General features: G+C 34.0%; 1 protein-coding gene across 2 annotated transcripts; it reads left to right on the top strand.

Moving 5' to 3' along the window:
- The first annotated feature begins 10111 nt into the window (after window positions 1-10111).
- Window positions 10112-27857, top strand: LOC118202799 (uncharacterized). 2 transcript variants are annotated; one of them, XM_035374999.2, is made up of 3 exons: window positions 10112-13782; window positions 20095-20202; window positions 27298-27857. In XM_035374999.2, exon 1 carries the CDS (start codon window positions 10775-10777, stop codon window positions 12653-12655), a length of 1881 nt encoding a protein of 626 aa, XP_035230890.2. In that variant the 5' UTR covers window positions 10112-10774; the 3' UTR covers window positions 12656-13782; window positions 20095-20202; window positions 27298-27857. The 2 variants fall into 2 exon arrangements, with proteins under 2 accessions (XP_035230890.2, XP_035230891.2); XM_035375000.2 differs by lacking the exon at window positions 20095-20202.
- Window positions 27858-27908: the final 51 nt, after the last annotated feature.

The following is a 27908-nucleotide window of genomic DNA, read 5'->3' as shown; positions in this document are numbered from 1 at the left end:
TAGGGATATCTTGTGTATAAATATTAAAAAGGTACGGCGAAAGTGCCGACCCCTGTGGGACACCAGCATTGATTACTCTGGTGGTAGAGTAAGCAGTACCGATTTTGATTCTGAAAGATCTGTTACTGAGAAAAGAGGCTATTAAGCGAATAAAATTATCTGGAAAATTGAGAGTGATTAGTTTGTAAATAAGTCCTCGATGCCATACCCTGTCAAAAGCTTTCGCGATATCGAGAAATATAGCACCGGTCGGAAGCTTGCTATTGTAGCCTTCAGTGATAATGTTCATAACTCTAAGAAGTTGGTGGCAAGTGGTATGATGATTACGAAAACCGAATTGTTCTTCTGGTAGAAAATTCATGGAAGGGTGAATTTTTTGGATGTGGAAAAGTAGAATTTTCTCAGTAACTTTAGACAGGTGGCTAAGTAAACTGATAGGGCGATAGTTCTGTGAAAGAGTTGGATTTTGTTGCGGTTTAGCAAAAACAATTATTATAGCTTGCTTCCATGAGTTAGGAAAATGAGCGAATTTGATAATGTTGTTGATTATTTTAGTAAGGCAGGTAAGAGCGTTGATCGGGAGATGCTTCAGTGCTTTGGTCGAGATGCCATCGTGCTCTGGGGCTTTCTTCGTTTGTAAGGCGCTGATGGTATTCGCAACGATGGTTGGGGTAGTCAGGAAAGTGAAGTTGTACGGAGCAGGGGTGTTAAGGAAGATATTGACAACCTGGTTGACCCGTTCAATATGGTTATTGTTGTACGGAGTGGGATTAAGAGTGAATGTATCTTCCATATAGTCCGCAAAAGATTTAGCTTTATCTTCTTCTGTATATGAAGTTTCACTAGGTCCATGGATAGGTGGAATAGGTTCATAAGGTTTCTTGAATTTGCGGGAAATGTCAAATAGGGAATTGTCCTCTATAGCTAGGTTATTTAGGAAATTGGTCCATTTTTGGTTTTTGAAGTTCTTGATTCTTCTGTTGATTTCTTTTTGCATACAGTTTAGTTCGTGTTTGAGTTGTGGATCCCTGGTGGTTTGCCATCTTTTACGGATCCAGTTTTTCTCTATAATCCTATTTCTTATATCGGCAGGCAAGGGAAGGAAAGGCTTGTTCACATAAAAAGTATTGGTATCTTCCTTTAAAGCAGAATTGATGCTGTTGATAAATTTTGAGACTTCGTGTTCTAAATCTTCTGTATTGTTGATGCATGGGTTACCTTGTATGGAGTTATTCAGAATTTCAGAGTATTTGGTCCAATTTGTAATTCCTATTCTTCTGTCAAGTGAGGGGAGGTATTTATTAATGGGGATTTCAAATACAATGGGATTGTGGTCGGAAGACAGGGCTTAAATTACAGATATATTGCATCTGTTAGTAATGTTATTTGAGATGAAGAAGTCAATTGTGGTGGCGCTATTGTACCCGTAGTGGGTGGGCTCGTCTGGAGCATGAATATTATAATTATTTGATTGAATGAGCTTAAATACGTCAATTCCTTTTTTGTTAGCAGGTCCTCGGTTCCAACAGGGGTGTTTGGCGTTGAAGTCCCCTCCGACAATGGTAGAAGTATTAGAATTAAGGAGGTGAATCAATTCTTGTGCGCTGGGATTATTATTTGATGGGATGTATATATTCGAAATTTTGAATTTTTTATGTTCTATTACAATTTCTTTTGAGTTACTTTCGAAAGTGGTACTGGAATTAGGAATTTGAGCGTGTTTTATGCTCCTTTTAACAAATGTGATGATGCCACCGCCTCTTCCTGTCTCACGATCAGTACGGTAGGTGTTATAATTAGCATACAGTACTTTGAGTGCTGGTTTAAGGTGAGTCTCTTGTATGAGTATTACGTCAGGTTCAATTTCAATAATGAGGTTCGATAATTCATCTTTTTTATGGTAAAGACCGTTAGCGTTCCAAGAGAGGATTTTTATGTTGCATCTGTTCTTGAATTTATTAGCATTAAAGATGATTTCCTATTTTTTCAATGATTTCGACTACTGCGATTATTTTATCAAGAGGTGATTTCTTGGTTTTAATGTTTTTGAGTTCTTGTATCACTATTGTCCAGATTGTTTTTAGCGTAGAGAAGTCAAAGAGGTCTGACAGGGAGGATTCTGCGGTGCTGGTAGTTTCTTCTGTTAGAATTTCGTTTTGAATGGAGGTTTGAGCGATATTTTCGTTACTGTTTGATGTCAGCGGAGGAAAGTCTTGTTTTCTGTTAGTCCAGGGATTGGTTGCTGGTGGATGACTGGGTTGGAACTGAACTTGTTTGTTTTTTGGTCTGGCTGGGCAATTTGAAAAGTTGGCTGGGTGAGGACCTTTGCAGTGATAACATATGGCTGGCTGGTCGCGACTACGGGTGCATTCTATAGGGTTGTGATTGCCTCCGCAACGGACGCAAACCCAGTCTCTGGTGCAGAGCAGGGAACTGTGAAAAAATCCCTGGCATCTATAGCATTGTGGAGGGCCAGGTTTCTTGCGTAATGATTCTATTGTTACGTTCATATAACCTATGCGTTTGATTTTGAATACTTTCTTATTTTCTTCTGATTTTGGCATATGTACTAAGAAAAGCGGCATTGGTTTGTTTTCTTTTCTGTTTCTTAAATGTGTAATAAAGTTAACCTTAAATCCTTTGTCAAGAAGTTCTTGAGTGATGGTTTGGGGATCTGTGGTGATGGGTAAGCCTCTTATTATGACTTTTAAAACTTTATCTTCGGGCAGTAAGTAGGTGTGGGCTTTAAGCTTAGTTTCTTCGACTATTTTGCGAATGAATCGATGTGAGTCAGAGTCTGCATGCTGTATTTCTGGGCGGCCTCCTTTTAAGGTGCCAGTTATCTCTTTTCCGGTTTGCTTGTTTAAGTTTTTTAAGAATTCATCTGCTTTTGGTACGTCATCTACGACAATAATTGGCACTTTATCAATTCTGCTTGTTTTGGGGCTGGAATTTGTTTTTCTATTTGAGGGAATGGTGTCACTTTTGTGTGGTTGGTCTTTTGGGGTGGTAGTGAGCTGAGTGGCTGATTCATCTTCGTTGTCCAAATGCATGTCGTCTATTTGGTTCTCTAATTGTTTATATCGATTGCTGGTTTTGAGGGAAGGCTCCTCATCGGAGTCAGAATCCGTTTGTCTATGGCGAAATTTTCTTTTTCTTTCTTCTTTGAAACCACTAGTGGATTGAAGTATGTCGCAGAAGTTTTTAATCTCTTCAAATTGCTTAGCGAGCTTTTCGTTGGAGGTTTGTAATTCGTTTATTTTTGCATTGGCCATCTCGTTTTCCTGCATACGCAGTTGATTAATGGCTTTAACAAGGAGAAATTTTAGTTCTTTTTGATCACTAGCGGACAAAATCCCATTTGTGTCATTACGAATATCTTGGATATCTTCCACCGAGGATCTGGTAGTTTCGACATCATTGGATAAAGTAATTTTGTGACTTAATATTTGGAGAACGTTGGGTTCATCATTGAGATGTCTCATGTGAAGATTTTCTGAGTTTGGAGGTGAATTTTCCATGTTTATGTTATTATTAGTTACAGTTATGTTTGTTGTGTCATATTGATTAATCATGTGAGGCAAATAAGTTGGAAAAAGGCCTAACTAGAGGCCGTACCCGAAGGTACCCTTATCAGCACGGTGAATAAAGAAAATCAGAAGAAAGAATAAAATACGACCTGTTTTATCCAGCGAAGAGTGCAGCAGTGGAGTTAAGGCGACGCTTTTGCGAGGCGAAAGCCAAAGAAGAAACAACCCAGAGCCCTTGAGGCGAGGTCGATGAACTCGGTACAGTAGCGGGGGTGGTAGCAACGCAAGGCAACGGAGAGCGAAGCGATAAGACGTCTATCTCGAACGCTCTCCCACCTCGGAATGTTTTTGCTGATATGCTCTCACACTGTGTATGGATTTATGATTTTGTCAATTACTGTTTTTCTGAAATATACATGAATTTTTTGGGAACGGAAATAGTTAATGTTACTTTAGTTAAAATATTATGTACATCTCTGTGATAATATATGTCTTTTCTAGTTAGGTCTCAAGATATGGGCATACACATTACCATGTAGGAATTCATTTATTTATTTATTAATTTTTTTAACTTAGCTAAAGTTTGCTTCTTAAAGACACTAGTTTTTGCAAATGAACTCCTTTTAACTACACTCATGGACACAATAGTATTTTCGGATATTTTCTACTTCTTTTCCTTTTCTTTCTATAGCCCCCCTTTTTTTTTCCTCTATTATTTTTGAGCCATTTATTTTAAATTTTATTTTGTCCCATCTTTTCTTTCTGGCCTTTTGAACTCGTACAAAATGTACGAAGTTCCTTTTTACTCTCCTCAAATATGAAATTGCCCCCTTTTCTATATACTTTTCCTTCGCACCTATGCTTGATTTTTCGGGAATCTGTGCAGAAAGACTTAGCGGGTGCAAAACAAGACATCGGTCTACTTTGTCTGTCAGTTGGCTTTGGTCTGTGTGTCTGTTTAAGCAGAAGTTAAGTTACGTTATATCAAACGATGCTGAATTTTGAGTCAAAACAGTTAATAATTTAGTGCAGAGTTACATGTTCTGGGAGATGTGCAACAAATTATTTTCAAGAGGCAGTGTTTAAAAGAGGCCATATAAATCCTTATCGGAAAGAAACCTCATGTGTGTGAAATTTGTAAGAGTTTATTGAATGGAAAACGTAATTTAAACATGCATATGCAAATTCACATAGGAGAGAAGCCAGATGTGATTTAAGTGCGTAAGAAGACTAGTTAAATGATTAATTTAGACTATCAGTTGCTTTTTCACACAGGAGACAAACTGCCAATATAAACAAACACCAATTTAAGCAACCATATTGTTGTGAAATGAACTGAAGTAATAACCGGCGCGAGGTGCTGCTGTTTTGTGACGTCAGCCTGCGTGCTGAATGTTTTCGAATTTTTTTGAGTGTGGACGAACGAAAGCTGCGCTCGGAAGAGTGATACTGTTTTGATGGAAATAAAGAATGATTTATTAAGAATTTTTTTTGTCTTTATTCATAATGCACCCAGCCTCGGGTAGAGGCAGGCCCGCAACTGAACGAACTGTTTTAAATATATTTGCTTTATATATTTTCTGTGTTCTTCGTAACATAGTGGTACCCTCGGTGGGACCGGGTGCTTTGAATTAGAATTTTCCGATTGAACTTTTGTTATTGAATTTCGATTTTGAATACACTTTGAAGATGGATTTGATCGCTTTAAAGGCTCAAAGAAAAGGACTTAGAATTGCGTTTTCGCAAACCTCAAGGAAAACCGAAAGTGAATTAACTAAAGAAGTAAGAGATTTGAAAATACTTTCGATTTTGAAGTGTCAACTTTGTGATAAATTCCAGAGACTTGACGTATGCCAGAGTGCTATATCGCAGCAAATTCTGCAGACTGAAGATGGAGAAAAATTATTTAGTGATGATTTTCAAGAAGCGGAGAATTATCGAGATAAGTTTCTAGAACAGTGTGCTCAAATAGATGCGGAAATACAAGCCTCTTCTCCTTCAAATAATTCCGAATCTAGGAAATTCAAATTGCCTAAAATTGAGCTTAAAAAATTCAGTGGTGAAGCTAAAGATTACCTGACTTTTTGGAGTCAGTTCCAGAAAATCCACGATGACAAAAGTATCGCCGATGAAGATAAAATGCAGTATTTATTGCAGGCCATGGAACCCAAATCGAAAGCAGAACGCCTAGTCCTTAGCTTCCCGGCAACGGCAGCTAATTATCCTAAAGCCATCGAACAACTAAAAGAGCGCTTTGGACGCGAAGATTTACTTGTGCAAATGTATGTGAGAGACTTGTTAAGCCTAGTGATGAAGAACGCTGTAACCGGAAGAGCAAAAACGGATCTACCCTCCCTGTATGATGAAGTAGAAGGAAAATTGCGAGCGTTGGAAAGTTTGGGAAGAACCCAAGAAAAATATGGGGATTTTTTGACCCCCTTAGTGGAAAGTTGCTTACCAGAAGAAGTACTGATGGCATGGGAAAGAAGCAGAAATCACGACTCCATTGAAACTAAAGGGAATCGATCTTTGAAATATTTAATGAATTTCTTAAAACAGGAAGTTAAGGGGGAAGAGATGGTTCTCCTCGCAAGAACTGGTTTCGCTTCCCAACAGAACCATCGAAAGAAAGATTATAACCACGAACAGGTAAAGCAAAATGATCCCGTAACAGCATCAGCTCTAGTAAGTCTTGAGAATTCAGGTAAGAGTGTTCCGAACTGTAATTTTTGTGAAAAGAAACATTTTAGTGAAAAATATTACTCTGCAAAAAAAATGACTTTAGCTGAAAAACAACAATTGTTGTTGAAAAAAGGTGCTTGTTTTTCTTGTCTGAAAAGAGCGAGTCATATTAGTAAATTTTGTCCTTTCAAAGGTAAGTTAAGTTGTTCTATTTGCAAAAGTTGTAATCATTTTGATGTAATGTGTAATCAAAAGCTAAAAAATAATGATCAGATAAATGTTTCAAAAGAGAGTTCTCTTTCTAACTGTAGCAGAAGCGAAACTGTATTTTTGCAAACGCTTTGCGTTCGAATTCGGTGTCAAGGTCGCGAGAAAATTATTCGCTGCATAATTGATAGCGGAAGCCAAAGTAGCTACGTTAGTGAAAATATGATGAGTCAGCTTAAAGCATCTCCACTTCGGGAGGAGACAGTTATACATGCACTGTTTGGGGGGGACGAAACGAAACCTAAACAGCATGAAGTGTTTTCGGTCGAGGTCAGCAATTTAAAAGGAACATTCGCATGTAGTTTTGAGGCATTATCGGAAAAAAAGATTTGCGGTTTTATTCCTAAGGTTAAAGATAAAGAGATTTTGAATGAATTAAAAGAAAAAGAAATCGAATTTTCTGATCCATTGCGAAAGGAAATTGAAATTAACCTTTTAATCGGAGCAGATGTTATAGGAAAATTATTGACGGGAAATTCTATTGAATTACAGTCCGGGGTAACGGCTGTCGAAACGAAACTTGGGTGGACGGTATTTGGCAAACGAAATTCGGGTGAAAAGGATAATATTTTGAAAACATTTTCAATGCATGTCAGGAGAATTCCTCTGAATGAGTTATGGGAACTTGAAAAAATAGGAATATGCGCTCCAAACGAAACTGTTAAAATGAATGAAAGTTTTAATTTATCTGAATTTGAGAACAAAATGAAAATTCTTCCAGATGGAAGATATGAAGTAGAACTTCCGTGGAAATGTGATACGACACATTTAACCGATAATAAAGAATTATCCTGGAAAAGGTATCAAAAGATGATCTATAAACTCAGATGTAGTAAATTTTTCGATGATTATCAAAATGTGTTCAAGGAATGGGAAAGGTTGAATATTATTGAACGCGTACCAGAAAACGAATTTAATAATGAATGTCATTATTTGCCGCATAGGCCTGTAATCAAATTAGGAAGTGAAACCACGAAAATTCGTCCTGTTTTTGACGCTTCTGCATCTGAGAAAGGGAGACTCTCTTTGAACGAATGTTTGTGTAAAGGAATAAATCTTATTGAATTAATACCTGATATTATAGATCGTTTTAGAATGTATCCGATTGGTATTAGTGCCGATATTGAAAAGGCTTTTTTAATGTTATCCGTCGCATCTAAAGATAGAGATTTTCTCAGATTTTTTTTCCCATGCAATGAAGAGCAATTAATTTATAGGCATTGCAGAGTTGTGTTTGGAGTTTCTTCGAGCCCCTACTTGTTGAACGCATCTATAATGCATCTATTAGAAAACTGTCCACGTCAATATAGTGAAGTTGCTCAAAAATTGAAATCGTCATTTTATGTGGATAATTGTTTATCTAGTGTTTTTAGTATTGATGAACAGTTTACGTTTATTGAACATTCCAAATTAATCATGTCAAATGGATGTTTTAACTTGCGCGGTTTTGAAAGCAATGTGGCTGGTACAAATGTTGACAAACATTCAGGGGATACTTCCGTTTTGGGGGTAATTTGGAATTTGGATAATGATACGCTGAGGTGCTGCACAGACACAAATACATTGACCTGTGATACAAAAATCACAAAGGGGACAATTTTGGCAATTGTGCAGACAATTTTTGATCCTATTGGTTTATTAACGCCAACTACATTGCTTCCAAAACTGTTGTTGCAAAAATTGTGGAAAGTGAAAATTGCATGGGATGATGAATTGTCTCCGAATGATGTAAATATATTTTTGAACTGGTTTAAAGAACTTAATGTTTTGAAAGATGTTACTTTGCCTCGATACTTGTTTATCAATGACACGTCTGAACTACATGTATTTGTGGATGCTTGCAAGGGAGCGTATGCAGCGTGCGTCTTTGTTCGATCAATATTTAATTCTGAAGTAAAAATAAATCTCGTACGGGCGAAGTCTAGAGTATCGCCTTTGAAATCTTTAAGCATTCCTCGCTTAGAATTAATGGCCTGTTGTATAGGTTCTAGACTTGCAAATTCTATTATCAAAGCTCTCAGTTTGCCCGATTTAAAAGTTACCTTCTGGTCTGATTCAACCACTGCCCTTTGGTGGATAACAGAGCAAGGAAATTGGTCCGTTTTCGTCGAAAATAGGGTTAAAGAGATTCGAGAGTTGACGCGAGGTCATTCATGGAGACATATCCCAGGGAAACTAAATATTGCCGACTTGTTGTCGCGCGGATGTTTTGCGAAGCAAATGCTTCGGTCTAGATGGTGGGAAGGCCCCTTGTGGTTACGAGAAAGCCCTGAAAACTGGCCCACTGGTGAGATTATTTATTTGCATGAAGAAGTAGAATTGGAGAGAAAAAAGATAAAAAGAGTGAATATTGATCTATCAAAAGACGCACCCCCTTGGCATCGAATCAGTGTATCCAATTATGATAAAATGATTAGAGTATTTGCATGGATATTTAGATTTGTAAAGAATTGTAAAGGTGGTTCTGAAAAGAATGGAAAGATTGAACTTTCACAGTATGAAATTGAAAATTCTGAGAAAAATTTAATTCGTTTGGTTCAAAATTATTATCTGACTGATAAGAAATCTTATAATTTTATTGAAACGCTCATTGATGATGATCGTATTCTAAGAGTTAAAACGAGAATACTAAATAGAGATGACTATGAATCTTTTCTGTATCCAATACTGTTACCAGAAAAATGTGATTTTACTAAGTTATTAATCAGAAATGTGCATAATAAGAACTGTCATGCTGGTCTTCAGATGATGCAATGCATATTACGAGAAAGATTTTGGATAGTCAGAGCTAGAAAGGCCATTAAAAATGTCCTCTTTAACTGTATCGTTTGTAAAAGATTTAAAACTAAGGCCATGTCAAGCGAACCGACACCTCTGCCGCCAGACCGAGTTACGGATTGTGCGCCATTTGAAATCATAGGGATTGATTTGGCCGGACCGCTGTTTTTAAAAAATGGAGGAAAGGTGTGGATCGCGCTGTTCACCTGCGCTGTGTACCGTGCCATTCACCTTGAACTCGTAAATTCTCTTTCTACTGATGCGTTTCTCCTGGCGCTTCGACGATTTGTTGCTAGGCGCGGACGCCCTAGAATAATCTATAGTGATAACGGGACAAATTTTCGGGGTGCGTCTAATGATTTATCAAAACTAAATTGGACTAAAGTAGTAAAGGAAACGGGAACTGAAAGTATAATCTGGAAATTTATTCCACCTACTGCAGCTTGGTGGGGTGGCTGGTGGGAGAGGTTGGTTCGTACAGTAAAAGAATTGTTAAAACGTACTTTAGGTAAATCAGTGTTATCATCTGAAGAACTTTATACTATTATTTGTGATTGTGAAACTATAATTAATTCTAGACCCTTAACTTACGTTTCTGAAGATCCGCAAGAATTAGTACCTCTGACACCCGCCATGTTTCTTATCGAGAACAGAAATTCCAATGTTGAAGATCTTGATGAATTAAATTCGTCAAGTCTTAATAAGAGATTAAAGTATAGAACTAAATTGTTAAATGATCTGAGACAACGATTTAGAAAAGAATACCTTAGTCAACTGGTTCAAAAGCATAATGAAAAGCGATCTCGGGAACCTGTAGTAGGAGAAATAGTACTGACGGGGGATGATAACAAAAAACGTTTATTTTGGCCTTTAGCCCGAATTACAGAATTGATCCCTGGACGTGATGGAAAGATTCGTACGGTTAAACTTAAGACCCGGCATGGAATAGTTATACGACCAATACAACGCATCTTTCCTCTGGAGATACAGTCCAATGATAGAAACATAATTCCTGATAAGAAACTGGGTGCAGAGGAATCTAATTCTAGTGCTGGGTGTACGTTAAAAAGGGGAATTGCACCTGATAAAATGGTGATGCAACAATATTCCTCCTCTGGACGACTTGTAAAAGTTCCAAAAAGACTTGATCTTTTAAATAATGTTTGTTATGAGTTTGAGACTCAACCTGAGTCTCAAGGGGGGGAGGATGTTGTGAAATGAACTGAAGTAATAACCGGCGCGAGGCGCTGCTGTTTTGTGACGTCAGCCTGCGTGCTGAATGTTTTCGAATTTTTTTGAGTGTGGACGAACGAAAGCTGAGCTCGGAAGAGTGATACTGTTTTGATGGAAATAAAGAATGATTTATTAAGAATTTTTTTGTCTTTATTCATAATGCACCCAGCCTCGGGTAGAGGCAGGCCCGCAACTGAACGAACTGTTTTAAATATATTTGATTTATATATTTTCTGTCTTCTTCGTAACACATATGCTAATTAACACAGGACACAAGCCTTGATATGTATGTGAAGTATGTAAGAAGTCATATAGTCAAAAGATTAAACATGCACATGTTTACGCACACAGGAGAGAAGTCGCATGTGTGTGAACTATGCAAGAGGTCATTTATTCAGAAGAGTAGTTTAAAAAGGCATATGCTTATTCACACAGGAGAGAAACCTTATATGTGTGAAGTATGTAAGTACTCATTTAAACACAAGTGGTCATTAATTACTCATATACCTATTCACACAGGAGAGAAATCTCATGTGTGTGAGGTATGTAAGAAATCATTTAGATGCAACGCTTATTTAAAGAGTCATATGCTTATTCACAGAGAAGAGAAACCTTATATGTGTGAAGTATGTATGAAGACATTTACACATAAAGGCCATTTAAAGAGTCATATGCTAAATCACACAGGTGAGAAACCTTATATGTGTGAAGTATGTATGAAGACATTTACACATAAATGTCATTTAAAGAGTCATATGCTGATTCACACAGGAGAGAAGCCTCATGTGTGTCAAGTATGTAAGAAGTCATTTAGTCAGAAGGGTAGTTTAGCCACACATATTCTTATTCACACAGGAGAAAAACCTCATGTGTGTGAAGTATGTAACATGTCATTTAGTCAGAAGAATTATTTAAACAGACATATGCTTATTCACACAGGAGAGAAATCTCATGTATGTGAAGTGTGTAAGAAGTCATTTAGTAAGAAGTGTAATTTAAATGCTCATATGCTTATACACACACGAGAAAAACCTTATGTGAGGCAAACCTCAGGGGATAAACCTCATGTGTGTGAAGTATGTAAGAAGACATTTTTTCAGAAGGATAGTTTAGACACTCATATGTTTAATCACACAAGAGAAAAACCTCATGTATGTGAAGTATGTAAGAAGTCATTTAGACGAAAGGTTCATTTACGGAGTCATATGCTTATTCACACAGGAGAGAAACCACATGTGTGTGAAGTTTGTCAGAACTCATTTAGTCACAAGTCTTCTTTAAATAGACATATGTTTATTCATACAGGAGAGAAACCTCATGTGTGTGAAGTATGTAATAAGTCATTTAGCCTCAAGAATTCTTTGACTTCTCATATGCGTACTCACACAGGAAAGAAAACTCATGTGTGTGAAGTATGCAAGATGTCATTTAGTGTCGGGGGCGCTTTAAAGAGCCATATGCTTATTCACACAGGAGAAAAACATCATTTGTGTCTAGTATGTAAGAAGTCATTTAGACATAGGAGTTCTTTTAGGATTCATATGCGTATTCACACAGGAGAAAAACCTCATGTGTGTGAAGTATGTAAGAAGTCATTTAGATACAAGCATGATTTCAAGAGTCATATGCTTATTCATACAGGAAAAAAACCTTATGTCTGTGAAATATGTAAGAAGTCATTCAGACTTAAAGACGGATTAAATAGACATATGCTTATTCACACAGGTGAGAAACCTCATGTGTGTGAAGTATGTAAGAAGTCATTTCATCGTAAGGATAATTTAACTAGGCATATGGTTATTCACACAGGAGAGAAACCTCATGTGTGTGAAGTATGTAAGAAGTCATTTAGTGAGAAGGCTTTTTTAAAGAGGCACATGCTTACTCACACAGGAGAGAAATCTTATGTGTGTGAAGTATGTAAAAAGTCATTTTATTGGAAGGGTACTTTAGCTACTCATATGCTTATTCACACAGGAAAGAAATCTTATGTTTGTGAAGTATGTAAAAAGGCATTTCCTCGAAAGGGTAATTTAGTTACTCATATGCTTATTCACGCAGAACAGAAACCTCATGTGTGTGAAGTATGTAGGAAGTCATTTAGACACAAGTCTACTTTAACCAAACATATGCTTATTCACACAGGAGAAAATCCTCATGTGTAAAATGTCCTTGTGAAGAATGTAAGAGGTAAAGAAGAATGAGGGTAAATTTAACAGGAATATGCGCATTCAAACGACAGAGAAAACTTGTGTATGAAGTATGTAAAAATTCATTTTTAGTAAATTATGAGTAAAATAGGCATATCCACTGAACAAAGAAGTCTCTTATATTATGTATGGATGTAGAATAATTTGAAGAAATATATGTTGGCCTACACAACACGAGAAACCTGCTTTTTGTAGAGATGTTGAATTAGTATGTGCCTTTAATTGTCAGTGTAGTAATTTGTGCAGCAGCAAACAGAGCTCATTTTTTGAGTGCAAGTCAGTTTCAATAGCTGCCAGTATTTTGTGGTAGCAAAATTCTTGGAATTTAGAACCACTAATACTGACTGCATTCAGTAGCAGAATTTTTAGTTTTAAAGCATTATAACGTGGTATATAAAACATGCTGTCGACCCTATGTGCAGTTTATAAAATTTCGTTTGTGCAAGATATATCTCAAGTCTGTTTTAAGTAATCTAAACTTGAAGCTACATTTGCTACTCTGCTGCCCTAAAGGGTTTAAAACTGTTTATACCAAACTTGATTGAAAAGCTCTTATTCAGAATCTGTCTTGATGTGTTTTGCATTTCTTGCACCTTTTCCCAAATTTGAGTGCTTGACTCTGGATTCTTGTTTTCACAGTTTTTGTATATTTTGTATGTGTTCAGTTTTACATGTGTGACCTACCAAAATGCATTTTATTCATCATATGTTTGTTACCACTTTGATATACTTCTGATACTGCAATTCTGAAGCATGGCTAAATATTTCATCCACATGTGTTTTATTGTGATGAAATACTAAAGACCTGCAGTTAAATTACATAGTTCCATTTTTTTTACATCATTTTTAGCTATGTAGAGGTATTACCAGCAAATATTATTCTCAGTATTACTATCCAGCTTCAATATCAAATGTGTCAAATGTGTAACATTCACAAAGCCAGTATACTGGTAAAGGAAAATGAGGTCTTGTCAAATATATTCAGTTAGTCCTGGATGTACCAAATAGAGCAACCTGATAAGATTGAAGCACCTAAGAAAAAATTTGAGGAAATTCACTACGGAAATATCGTTTTCAAGCAGGTAAGAAACTCAAATTTGGTAGATATTTGTTTAAAAACTATGTGTTTTATCCAGTGTTCAAAGAAATTTAATTTTTAATTTGCAAAAATACACACTTTATAAGCATGAACATCTATGTACAAAAGAAAAAAGACAGTCTCGGTTTCACTCGCAACTTTTACAGTATTCAGACATTGTTAAAAGTTATTATTATAAGTATCTGAAGCATAAAAAAATGGTCTCAGCTCTTTCCTTAATAATGCAACTGAAAAGTTACTAGCAACATTTGGCATTTGGTCACAATTTTATGGTTTTAATTCAAGGAACACGTTTTTTTAGAATCCATAATAGGTGTTTATTTAGAATCCATAACAAGTGTTTGTAAAGCAGGATTTTCATGAAAATTTGAAATATTTCAAATTTTATATTTTAGAGGTTTTTACTCCTTTAATGTATGTGTTAAATGGAAATATGGGAGTTGCAAATGCTTTGATAATTAAATAATTCAGGTTTTTTTTAAATTTGACACCTCATGCTTATATATATTAATATTTAGTCAGTAACTTTTAAAATTTATGCATGTAAGTCTATTGTTGCACGGACATAATACATTTTTCATGATATTCTCTATAACTGAATGTAACATACATACAGACTAGTTCAGCATTTTGTGCAAATTTATATGCATAAATAAAGATACAACTGTTTAGATATAAATACAGACAAGATTTATTTGAAGTATTAGAATTGTCATTTTTCAAAAGTATTGTGAGAATGACACTGTTTGCAGTAAATACAGTACGAAGTCCAAGATCCAGACTCGTCGGGACTTTGGCGATTCCTGAATTAGAATTTTTCCTTATATTAGATCATTATTTTTTAACGATATTTTTTTTTTTTTTTTTTTTTTTTAAAGTTTCGAATACTTTACTGTACGGAATATAACGTAAAAACGGTGTTTTTCAAGATGGCTGACGATTGTAAAAACCGCATCAACAATTGCACCAAAAATCCGTGCAACCGTCTACCAAAGTAGTACCCATGTAGAAATTATAAAATTTAAAAATATTAACCGCTTGCCTGATTATTCCGAGTTATCTCGGGTTCGTATATATTGCAGTTAATTATTATCCCGAGAAAACTCGGGCGAAGCAGAATTTGTTAGTACGATTTCTTTTATCACGGTTTTACTCCGTCTGGAGGAAATGAAAGGAAATATTCAGCTTTGATTGGCAATTTGCCAAATTTTGTTGGTTGCGTGGTTCTTTTGGAGCGTGTTTGGTCGCGTGTTTCCCTATTGTATAGTATACGTTGGCTTGTGGATTAGTAATGTATAAAAAAGGATGCATGCGTTGGGAAAAGAATAAAATAATGTCGATGATGCAAGATAGCGAAAGCGATGATTTTTCAGATAGTGATTATGAAGAGGTGTGTGTGTGGGGGGAAATCAAATCAAAGACAGTGTGCTTCCGTGAAAGAGATTCCAGCGGTAAGCCAGTAAGAAAAGAGACCAGATACCATTTTAGAACGTCAGGTACCACTGTGTGTTGTCCCTTGTTTCAAAAACAATCATACAAAGATTAATATTTAACTATTTTTGTTTGCCTGAGTTAACTCGGGATAGTAAACTAATATTAAAAATAAATGCTTTTACACCTTCAAAAATTAAAAATTCAACTTAAAACCTACATATTTTGATTTGTTTCATTTTGTTGTATTTAATAATAAAATAAAAAAATGTGATGATTTTTTGCAATTTTTTTCAAAAAAATTTGTAAGGGAAGCAGTTAAATCATGATTTATGAAATAGTGAAGCAATTATGGGTGAAGTGCAGAATCGCCCACTTATTTGTTTGGTGCTTTTTATAAGAGTATTTCTCAATTTTTTTTTACTTTTTAAGTAAAAAAAGGTCGATGTGTACATGATACTGAGTATGTGTAATTCTTAAAAACGTGCCAAGCAGTGGGGTATTCTGCACTTTCCCCGCATTTATTATCTAAAATGTATCAAAATTTACAAAAAAAAAAAAAAAAAAAAAAAGCTTAATATTTATCTATTTACTTTATTAAACATTTAATTTCTTTCATCTGGTACTTTCTTATTATCTGCATCCACAGTTATGAGCTCGCTGGTGAACTTGAAGAGAATTCATAAAATCATTGTTGATTTTGGAGACAAACATCGGTTCAGAAATTATTAAATTTATTTAAATGCTGCTTTGACTCTTACTGTTTTATTATAGTCCTTCTTTTCCATGGAATACTTAAATACTTCTTGGTATTTTGTACTAAGTCTTTAGGAAAGATTAAATTTATGAAATTTAGAGAAGATTTGAAATTGAAATAAATTTTGTATACTGTTTATTTAAAATTTTTTGCTTGAAATGAAATAGATTTTGGTAATGTCCTTGTGTAAACTAAATTGTGTTTAACTTTGATTTTAACATTTAAGTTAATGAAAGAAACTTTAAGAGACTTTTAAGTGATATTGTTGCATTGTTATCTGAGTAACAGTATTACAGAGTTTGCAATCAAAAATCAAAATATTAACAAACTAATATTTATACCCTGCCTGAAAACTGGTGACAAATAGTTGGATTTTTTATCGTAAGTAATGGTGTTTAACAAAATGGCATGTATTTGTTGAATATTTTGCATTATTATTATTTTGCGGAATTGCATAGATTACAACATATGGTAAAACTAAATAAAAAATTTATATATGTGCGTCTTACAGATATTTTTTGTAGTTTCAAAAAATTTATTTCCGATAAAGATCTTATCATACAGTGTCCTGTACAGTTATTTGTCCTGTGACTACACAGTGATCGGGAATAAAAATTTGCATAAATGATGTATTATTAATAATTATCAAACTGTATTTGATCTTAGCAAATAGCTATAGCAAACTGTTATGTCTGTTGTCAATACACTAGTTGTCTAACTCAGTACTAAATTTCATCAAATATTTTTCTTGAATAAATGTTTTTATTTTTACTACATAGTATGTTATTTTTAAAATTCATTTTCAATATCCATAATTAGAACAAAATTTTGGCATGATTATTTTGAAAGTTCAAGATATTTATTGCCATGATACACTGTAAGAGCTCCACTGTATGGAAATGTTGGGAAATGCTGAATTCCGTGTATGGGAAAATTCCATGTACAGTAGAACTCAAATTATCCGGATCAGTTGGGACCAGAACCCATTTGAATAATTGGAATTTTTACAAAGAAACAGTCTATAGACACATGAATCAATTACTGAAGGTACTGTGTGTTGAAAATGGGAGGAAAAAACTATTTTTGAAGAAAAAGAGGTTTTAATTAGTTAAAATGAAGAGGCAACACGTTTATGTGCGTGTTATGTAGAGTGATGTACAGCAATTACAAGTGCTGAAAGTCGTTGCTTACTGAACATCTCGTAAAGTAAGCTGTTTGACTGTCTTCATCGGTTTTCGGACAGCCAAGTTGTGCATCCACCTGCCAATGAGAAGCTGCATGTGATCTCACTTTAGTTGATGCTCCTTCAAATGCTGATCATTAGCAGTCAGATCATAAATCATAAAGAAAGGGAAACACGAGGATGGAAGAAAAAGGGGGACTGTGCGCATCGGAGTTGTGGAAAAATGTGGGATCCCTTTAAACCTCTTATTTTCGTGCATTCAGTTTTATAGACAGGAAAATATAGAGAAATTGAATACACTATGAGATGGTAACTCATTATCCCAATAATGTTTGCCTTGTGCCTACACTAGCTTCATGGAGGAAAGGACAATAGAACGCTTAGACAGAATTATTATTTTGTGAATTGCAGTATGTTTCCGTCTTAATTGGTTTCCTAAATTCTAAAAGTAATTTGGATAGTCGGAGTTCGGATAATTGGAGTTGTACCGTAGTTGAGTACATAAAAAGTGGAATTCCTGTAAGAAAAGTTAAATCAGTGAGGAACATTTAGCTCTAAAATTATCAAAATAGTCAGCTTATTTTTACAACATGAATATAAAAAACTCACATTTAAAATTATGTTCTTATGCATTTTGAACATATGTAAATACTTTTATTGGAATTATATGTGAATTGTATGTCATGCATAATGTAATATGAAAAGTCTCAACAGTGTGAAGTGTTGCTGGGAAAACAATATTATAGTGATAAGTACATTTAACATTGAGTTAAATGGCTGTCTCGCCAAATTAGCGAGATAATACCAAGTTGGCATTGCTCTTGGCATCTAATTTTTATCTCTAAATTTGGTGACGAATCCCCAAAAGTCGCCAGATTTGAAGTCTATACTTTTATAACTGTGTCCTGCCCAATGGAACTTTACCTGTGTGTGTTCCAGCAATTGTAAGAAATGACAGGTGCTGTAAATTTCTCAGTGGACAGGGGGAAAACTATACAAGACGAGATCAATTGAGTTTAGTTCAGAGGTTACCTCAGAGTATTGGGCAACCTTATGTATTTGAGGCTTTTTATGTTATCTTGTTTGTGTTTGATGATCTTAAAAGCTTGAAGTGGTAACTACTGATCTGCTCTGTCATACTTTTGTAAAAACTTCCAGAAATCTAAAGTGTTTCTTTGGGAAAATAAATATCATGAAGCTATCGTCGGATCTGGCTGCATTCAATCGATTACAAACCTGTACACACATAAGAATATCAAGTTCTGAAAAATGCTTTTAAGACATATAAGCTTATCTGTTGGCCTGTAGCATGAAAATAAAATATATGATCCGATTGTGAAACTCTTCCAAACATGAAAGCTGAAGGAGACATTGCCAATCATTTCAGCAAAAGCAGATAATTCAGGGACAATTTATGGATACTGCATGGATACTTTATGGATACTAAATGATTTTAGCTGTAAAAAGGTAAAATCATTTAGAATTTGTCACATTGCATCGTCATTCTTTACCTATTTTTAAAGTCGAATATGTTGTTAATGGATAGATGATGTAGCTTTGAAAATATTCCACTTCATACAGTCTGGTATTCATGAATCTTTTTCAAAATATGAAGAAAATATAGAACTTAATCCATCTTTTCAAAAATTATACCAGCTTATCTAGAATTAGTCAAATGTACATTAAACCAAAACAGACTTACTATGATTGTATTGTGAAAACATGCTCATTTATTATTGGAGTAAATTACACTTTGGTGACAGTGTATATATGTTAATAGCTCTATTATGGCATTACAAATCTCTCACTGAATTTTTTCGAGGAGAAAAGTTTCTGAAATATGCCAATTACAGTCAAAAGTCATTAATCCGGACTCGTCGGGACTTCGGCGATTCCGGATTATCAATTTTTACGGATTATAGATCATCAGTTTAAATCTCGTAACATGGCATGCAGAAATTCTAAAATTAAAAATATGAAATAAAGAACAATTATGATCTAAAGGGTATCAAAATTTACAAAAAAAAAAAGCTTAATATTTATTTGTTTACTTTATTAAACATTTCTTTCAATGTAAGTTGTTTAAGTTGCTTCATTTTATGTGATAATACTTTCTCTTTAATTCTATAAACAGACATAATTTCTTGTTCAGTTACAAAGTTCCGCTGTTCAAGTCCCATTAATTGCTGTGCCGAGAATACCGACTAACTTGTCAATCGAAATTTTTTCGTTTTCACTAACCTCTCTGTCACATTCTTCATGTCTTTATCCATTTTTTGCAGCAATTCCACTTTTTGTTTGATGCACATCGAAACATACTTTCGTTTTGTACGATCCTTTGGGAGCTCCAGAATCGGAAATTCTATTTGACATAATCGAAAGTTCAAGTTTACTTTTATCGTTTTGCTCTTACAGGCTGCAAAAAATAATAAGCCGGATCCAATTCGAAAATTAAGGAACAACGCAATTATCAACATTAACTGAAATAGATAATTAGATAATTTTACCTTATACCGTCCGTTATACATAAAACGCTCACGCAAAAACGTACTCTGCACTTGCGCACACGCATACGCGCAGACTTAAAAGGTCTTACGCGCACGCATAAACGCCTATGCTCATGTGTCAACGCGGCGCATGCGCAGAAAGTTTTTAGCTTTGAGGTCCGGATTATAGATCATTCCGGATTATGGGTGTCCGAATTAACGACTTTTGACTGTACATGAATAGCCGATAGTCCGGCTTTTACTGTGTGTATGTAAAAATTCTGTCTGGCAGACTTTATTTATACATAATATTTAAGTCCTACTACATAATATTTAAGTCCACTTTTTCTCAATTGTGATATGAAATATTTTCTATTCAATAAATACTGAACTTTAACTATACAAGATAATTAGAAACCTGTATATACACTGAATTAGGAGATCTTGTTTGAAAGAAATTACTGCTCATTTGGCTTTGATAATGACTGCCACATGATGAAGGATTTGAATTCCTGTTGACCCACAATTTGTGCTGCTCGGCCACAGGTAAGTTTACGTAAAAGATTATTAAATAGAGATACAATCTGCAGACATTTGTCTTTGCAAAGATGTCTGTGCCAAGCAAACACATCCAGCAAGAAAAATATAGTTTTCCTATTAGCTCATTTTGCAGGATAAAACTTACTCATAAATAAGAGATATACCCCCTAGCTTAATTACTCCGACAAACAAACAACAAAATAAAATGAAGGATATAAAAAAATTTTTATTTATGGTATTTATTATGAAAACAAAATGTACTGTTATAAGTTGTAGATTCATTAGGGTTGTTTTAAAGCAGACCTGAAAACGTGATATGCTCTCACTGAGACTCGAACCTGGACCTCTGGAATATGCACCGAGTGTGCTACCATTACTCAATGAAGGCATGCTGGAAGGAGGAAGAAAATACCTTATATGCTCCCCTTTTAAAGGGCAACTGTGGTTAGGTGACCCAGTTACCAAATAGTAGTGGTGACACGCTATTGTGCACCACCTTTTTGTTCGTGCACTACTGTAGAGTCATTAGGGTTTTTGATGCTGGAACGTTTAAAGTGAGCAGTGCCTTCGCCGGAACTCGAACCTAGGCATCCTGAATACTCAACAAGTGTGCTACAGTTACACCATGAAGGCATGCTAGAAGGAAGGAGGATATACCTTAAAAAGTGATAAGAACTGCAAATTTAATTTTACCAGCAGCCAGTAGCGAACATTATTCTGTATTTATTTGTATGTAAATATTATTCTGTATTCACATTATTCTGTATTTCCAACAAGAAAACATTAATCATTAGGTTATTTTGACTGTAGTAAAATCTTTGTAGATAAAAGAAATGCATCAAGTTATTTCATTAAGAAGAAATAAAGACTATTGGCAGTATTTTTCTTCAAAACCTGAATTATGTTATTACAAGTAAGACTAACACACTTAATTATGCCCTGACTATAGATATATCTTTCCATAGAAAGTTGTTAGATACATATTTTTCTGCAGCAAAAAAGATTGTTCTAACATTGTATCTTTCCAGAAAAATCTGAAATATCTTCTAGGATTGTTAATGTTGTTAGAAAAGCAAAACGGTTGGTGGTATTAATGCAAAGTAACATTATGTACTGGTTGCTCTCCAAGTAGATAAGTGTTGTAGTTCAATAAAGACTTAGTTTTTAATTTGCATCTTTTAGCTTTATTGAAAACACATCTGCGTACCTAAAAAAATATACCCCTTTCTGTTTATCTGCCTAATGATGAAAATACAGTACAAAGTCCGAAATCCGGACATCGATTATCCAGAATGATCTAAAATCAGGACCTCAAAGACACAAACACTTTTTTTTTTTTTTTTTTTTTTTTTTTTTGTATGTTTTACGCATGCGCATTTGATTTTTCCTTCCATAATAAAACATGTGGAAATTTTCATTTAAAAATTCTGATTCTTAATTTTACTTAGGCACTAAATACAATACCTCATTATGGAAAACAATAATGTAAGCATAAATTTGTGAGATTAATAATTTGGCTCCTTAGCTGAGTGTCTGCTTGGCCATACATCTCAAACCGAAACATTCACCTATTTTATATTCCTGACGCCGACCTGGCGAGTCATTATTTATTATATTTTACTTTCATCACTGCATGTTTATCAATGCATGACAGCTTCAATAAATAACTCATGCAGTGATATCGAAACTTTTTTTTATATTAGTAATTGAATAACAAGAGCATGGCAACCTTTTATGTTAACATTACGCTTGGCGATGATAAGAGATTTTTAAATGCTGTAAGAAATGTTGACGAGGAAAAATTCAACAAAAATTTATTTTCATATGCTAAAAATAGATTTTGTTAATGAAACTCATAGGCCAAAAGATTACATCTAATGCTATTTTAATTAAGAATAACTGATATGTTATTCACCATAAACAGAGAAGCGGCGGCAGAATATGTCGGCACCGGACGGCAGAATTTAGGGAAGACAAAATTTTTGGAATTTGGAGAAGCTCGGAGCAGCAAAATTAAGGGTTGAGAAGTTTTTTATAATGCAAACTTTTTGTAATCGGAAAAGACACAAGACCTTGAGCATTTAAAGGAGTAACTATTTCCCCCATTATATATCAAGCAAAAAAGAGCATGGATGACACAAGCATTAATGAATGATTGGTTTGCAAATCATTTTATACCCGAGGATAGGCAACATTTTAATTCAGTTTACTCAGTGACTCAAAAACAGTCCTGATTGTAGGTAACTGTTCGGCGCATACTTCACTTAAAGTTTTAGTGAAAGATAATGTATCCATATTATTTTTCTCTCCAAATTGTATGTCTGTCATTCAGCCTGTAGATATCGGAATAGTGTGCGTGCTGAAATGCAAATATAAAGTAGCATTTTTAAAATCCATGTTAAATTTCTTTGGCAAGACTATTCAAGAATTTAAAAAATATTTTAGCATAAAATCTCGTGTGGAGCATCGCAAGATCGTGGAAGGATGTGTCTCCAGATACGTTAAAAAATGCTTGGCATAATTTATAGCCAGCTACCGTATTTCATGGTGAGGACGATAAAGATGATAGCCGTGAATTAGAAGGTTTTTTTTAATATCACAAACTAAAGGTGAAATTTTCCAGTTAATGGGTTTTGTAAAGAAATGTGCAGAAGCGGTAATAAATAAAGATGATATAACGGAAATTTTTCATTGTGATGACAATGCCCCAATCATCAATCAATCAACAGACAGATTGTTCTAGATCCAGAAAATACCAGTACTGATAGGGAAGAAAGTGACAGAGAGGTTTAGTGACAACGAGAAAATTTCGAGCTACAAGTTAGTTGAAATTCTCGAATCAGCAGTTACAGGACTTTAACAATGTTTATAGCAGTTACAGGACTTTAACAAAGAGAAAGTATTAGCACAAAAAATGAAGCATTTTAAACAACTTACATTGAAAGAAATGTTTAATAAGGTAAACAAATAAATATTAAGCTCTTCTTTTTTTTTTTTTTTTTTTTTTTTTTTGTAAATTTTGATACCATCATAAATCACAATTTCATATTTTTAATTGTATAATTTCTGCATGCGTTTTACCGGATTTAATTTGATGATCTAATATCCGGAAAAATTCCCAATCCGGAATCACCGAAGCCCCAACGAGTTCGGATTTCGGACTTTGTACAAGTCAAACAAACAAGAGATTATGTCTGTCTACAGAATTAAAGAGAAAGTATTAGCACAAAAAATGAAGCATTTTAAACAACTTACATTGAAAGAAATGTTTAATAAGGTAAACAAATAAATATTAAGCTCTTTTTTTTTTTTTTTTTTTTTTTTTTTTTTTGTAAATTTTGATACCATCATAAATCACAATTTCATATTTTTAATTGTATAATTTCTGCATGCGTTTTACCGGATTTAATTTGATGATCTAATATCCGGAAAAATTCCCAATCCGGAATCACCGAAGCCCCAATGAGTCCGGATTTCGGACTTTGTACTGTAATTCATGTGTGCGAAGTAAGACAGCCCATAATATCACAAAAGATGTGGCAACCGAGATATGCAGTGCAAGAGGGCAGGTTTTGGCATTTTAAATTTGGTAGTTATTTTTTTTAATTGGTTCTTGTTCTGTGTAGTTTTTGATGTGCTGGCACTTTTTTACTTCCTTGTATGAAGTAAAAGAAGTATTGTAATCACGAAAAATTCCGGGTACCATATTTCAATCAAAGTAACCATCCTGACCACTATCGAATGCAATTTAATAAGGTTTTTGCATGATATCTGTACGTGAGAAACTGATTTAAAATGGATTCAGAAGAGTTTTTTTTCATGGCATCTGTACATACGTACGTATGTATCTCGCTTAACTCAAAGGAATAGTCTCAGCACATTGAAATTTTGAATGTGGGACTGCTATAACATGTAGATGTACACCTTCCTGTTTAGTTGAAATTGGCTGCACCAAACGTATATAAATATTATATATATATATAAATCCTATTACTTGGCTCTGTGAGCTCAGATTTTTTATTCTTATATTTTGGTAAATTGTGGATTTTTTGCTTTAAAAATGATGGAATTATGTTGTACTTATCTTCTGGTTAAGGTTTTTATGCCTTTGGTTAAACTGCATGTTATAGTTGTAGAATTATCAACAATTTAAAAGTTGTGTAAGTGCCGCTAAGCCTCCTATTTTGATGACGGCCATTGCTTGTTTACATTTGAAACAGCTGAGTAGTGAATTTGTTGCCAATCTATAGAAACGTAGCTTCGCAACAACAAAGATAAATAAAGTTGTTTAACCCGTTCACGACGGGCACCTCTGTTACCGAAGCATTCTCTTGGGACGGCGCGTTAACCAGATACGTCGTCTTGTGGGGACAGGCAATTCGCGCTGCTAAGCCACCTAACTTTGGAAAAAATTCTATATTTTATATAATATTATTAATTATATAATATTATAATTTATATTCTATAAATTAAATTTGTCATCCAATTGTTCCAATTTTTGGTACATTATGAGAAGAACATTCAGGTGTTGTCGGAATTAATTTTAAACCTTTATTGTTATATTTTCCTTAAAATGTTTATAAAATACTCATTCTAGAATAATATAATTTTTCCTTTATCCCACAATTAAATGTATATCCAAACAGTCGCAGATTTTATTTAACACAACACGTAATTAAAATTAAAAAATATTAAAACTCTCTTTCATAAAAATTCAATGGGCAAACAACGAAAAGGAAGCAATATTTCAAAAAAGAGACAGTGTATGATATTCTTTGAAACATGGGTGTACGCAAAGTCCAACGTTGCAAATGTCTCAGGAATAGAATATCAGCAAATATGACTCATTTAGCATTTGTGTATCTTTTACGATCAGATAGCACTTTTGTTTTGCCATTAAAAAATAGAACACCAGCAATAGAACATAAAAAAAAAAAAAAAAAAAAAAAAAAAAAAAACTTTTACTAAGCCATACAAAATATTCGTCTCAATGCCAGAAAAATCTAAGAGTATTAGCATTTGTGTATATTCTTCTATGTTCAGATATTTATATCGCAAAAATAAAAATAAAAGGTACCTCAAAGCATCAAGAACACGTGCATTTGTTTATATCAAATGACGCAGTTAAAGAGACATTACATTGCTCAACACCCACCCACGAATCTCCCTCTCATTCCGAAACAAAATACCAAAAATAAAAAACATTGCATAGGAATGAAGGTACACATACTTAACTTTTGATATATTTTCCCATAACACACATACAGCTGCATCCTGCAGCAACAAAAAATACTAATTAAACATTCTATCTAAAAAGTGAAATGTGGTACCCCTGGCCATAGAGTGAATTAAATGTTGATTCAAATATGACACAGCCGGCTGTGAGGTAATGTTCGCTGCTGATGCACATTTGACACGCCCGTACTGAACGGGTTAAGTGCAGCTAAGCCTAACTTTTTTACTATAGCAGTCATATTTGTTTATATTTGGAAACTTAGCAGAATAGTGCATCTAGAGAAACTAAGCTTCACAACAACAAACATAACTTCTTCTTTTATTATGGCCAATTATATCATGCTTATTAATCCATTCTGGAATTATCATTTAAGTTATTAAATTATCCCATATATTCACTCAGCATAGCATCCACAACAAATAAAGCCAGTTTCTACACCTTCAGTGTCTTTTTGACGAGCAGGAAACTTTTAGATTTGCGCATCCAAAAATCTGCCTTTTTGCCTACTGGCTGAATTGCTAGTTTTTGCACAAAAACTCTAATTTTAATTGTAATTTTTTTTTGTTTTGTTTTTTGTTTCTTGCATTTTTAATTCTGTTAATTTGTTGTTTTGACAACGCTTAGTGTGCTGCTAATTTTGAAAATGGCCATTATCTTTTGCATCTTAAGTTTGGAGAAAAATAGTGGACACACAAAATTTTTGCACATTCAAATTAAATCTAAAAATTCTGGTAGCAACCTTAAAACTATTAATTTAGTTATTTTTTGTCTTAAATTCGTAACAGAACTAAGTAAACACAGAATTCTGTGTAAGTGAAAAGTCTCAATGCTTATATAGGGTTCCAGAATTTATATTTTTTTTCGTTACTTGAAAACAAGTATTCATAGAGTATAGTTTTCATTTTCCCAGTGTCAGTCAAATGTAAATATTTTAAATTAGCTTTCTCTAGATAGATAGGTTTGCCATATTACTCATGTATTTTTTTACTTTTTACTATTTCTATTGAAAACTCTTAAGTAATTTAAATACAAAGGATAGGGTTGGAGTAAGAAAATAACAAATGAAACTGATACATGGAAAAATTATCAGTAACTCTGAATTTTATTTATTTAAAAAAATAACGAAAGCCTACATTTGAGTTAGACTAAAGATAAAATATCCTCATTATTTTTTATCTGATTCCTGACTCTCATTGTTGTCCTATACTCTATCTAGATCTTAAATCATGTAATGCTGCTGGTATTACCGTCTGTGTTGTCTCCTTCAGCTTGCAGGTCATCACCGTTCAGTCCGCCTTCCCACATACAGTTATCTTCAGAACTGTGCGGACCATTAAGATATTCCCATTTTCTTGAAGCCCTTTTCTATTATTTTTTTGTGAATTAGAGCCCATTTACAAGCAAATCAGTTAGTAAAAAGAAATTAACCACTATGTACTGAAACTAATTTTAAAATTCAGAAGTGATTGCTTTCTGAACACCGTGATGAAATTGAAATTTACGTAGCTGCTTAAAATATTTTCAGAAACATCCAGTAAAGTGCTTATGAGAAATATATAGATATTTACCTAATTAACTATGGTAATAAATTAATCCAGACACAACTGACAACATTAATGTACAAACCTGTTTAAAACCTGCCTTTTATTTTCATTTACCTTGTTTATAAATAGATTTAAAATTAAATATCAGTTTATTGCAATTTCTATTATAATAAATTTAATGTAGTTATAATGCTGAACTGTACATTATAATTTAACAATACATTATGCAATAAAAAGATATTAGTTTTAATTGTTAATTAGAATTTGTATGTAGCAAATGAACTATGCATATAATTCATTAGAATGATTTTTTTCTTTCAGCGTTCATCTGAAGGTGATATTTAGCGTACCCTAAAGTTTTAAACACTTGTTTGCACTAGCGAAATTCTGAGCCTGAGAATGGACAAAGCCTGAAACTGAACTGAACAGGTAAACTGATTCTCAGCCGTAACTGGAACATGTATACTTGATGACTCCATTAATGTAATGTGAACATCTGCTTTTGATTCTTTATTTGGCCAAACTGATATAAACTTGGAAAATGTAAAACTTTGTGATATGAAGATTTGATCAGCCGGAGATGTGCAAGTTATGGGGAGGTATTTTGTTGACATTGCATGCTGAGCAATATGGTACAAAATTCAACGTAGGATTTTAGATGTTCCAAAAGTGTACTTATATGCTATTTTATATGATAAAAAGCTAAAAATTTCTCAAACTGAAAACAATATTCTTTTTCTGGTAATTTGTAATTTGCTGCAGAGATCAAAAGCAATTTCATGTAAATTGAGCCTTTTCATTAACACTGATGTTGTATGTAAAGATATCAGTCTACTAGGTCATAATTAATGCTATAAAATATATATATATTTATATAAGTATACAGAGAATGTTATTTATGAAATATATTTAATGAAAGCAATACAAAGATG

Source organism: Stegodyphus dumicola, chromosome 11 (assembly GCF_044657685.1).
Source record: "Stegodyphus dumicola isolate Sdum_Otavi_A_Nest chromosome 11, ASM4465768v1".
Classification (NCBI taxonomy): domain Eukaryota; kingdom Metazoa; phylum Arthropoda; class Arachnida; order Araneae; family Eresidae; genus Stegodyphus; species Stegodyphus dumicola.
This window is presented reverse-complemented; position numbering and strand designations above follow the sequence as displayed.

Coding starts and splice junctions, on each gene's coding strand:
- LOC118202799 (XM_035375000.2), top strand. CDS start 10,775: ATGTATGTGAAGTATGTAAGAAGTCATATAGTCAAAAGATTAAACATG.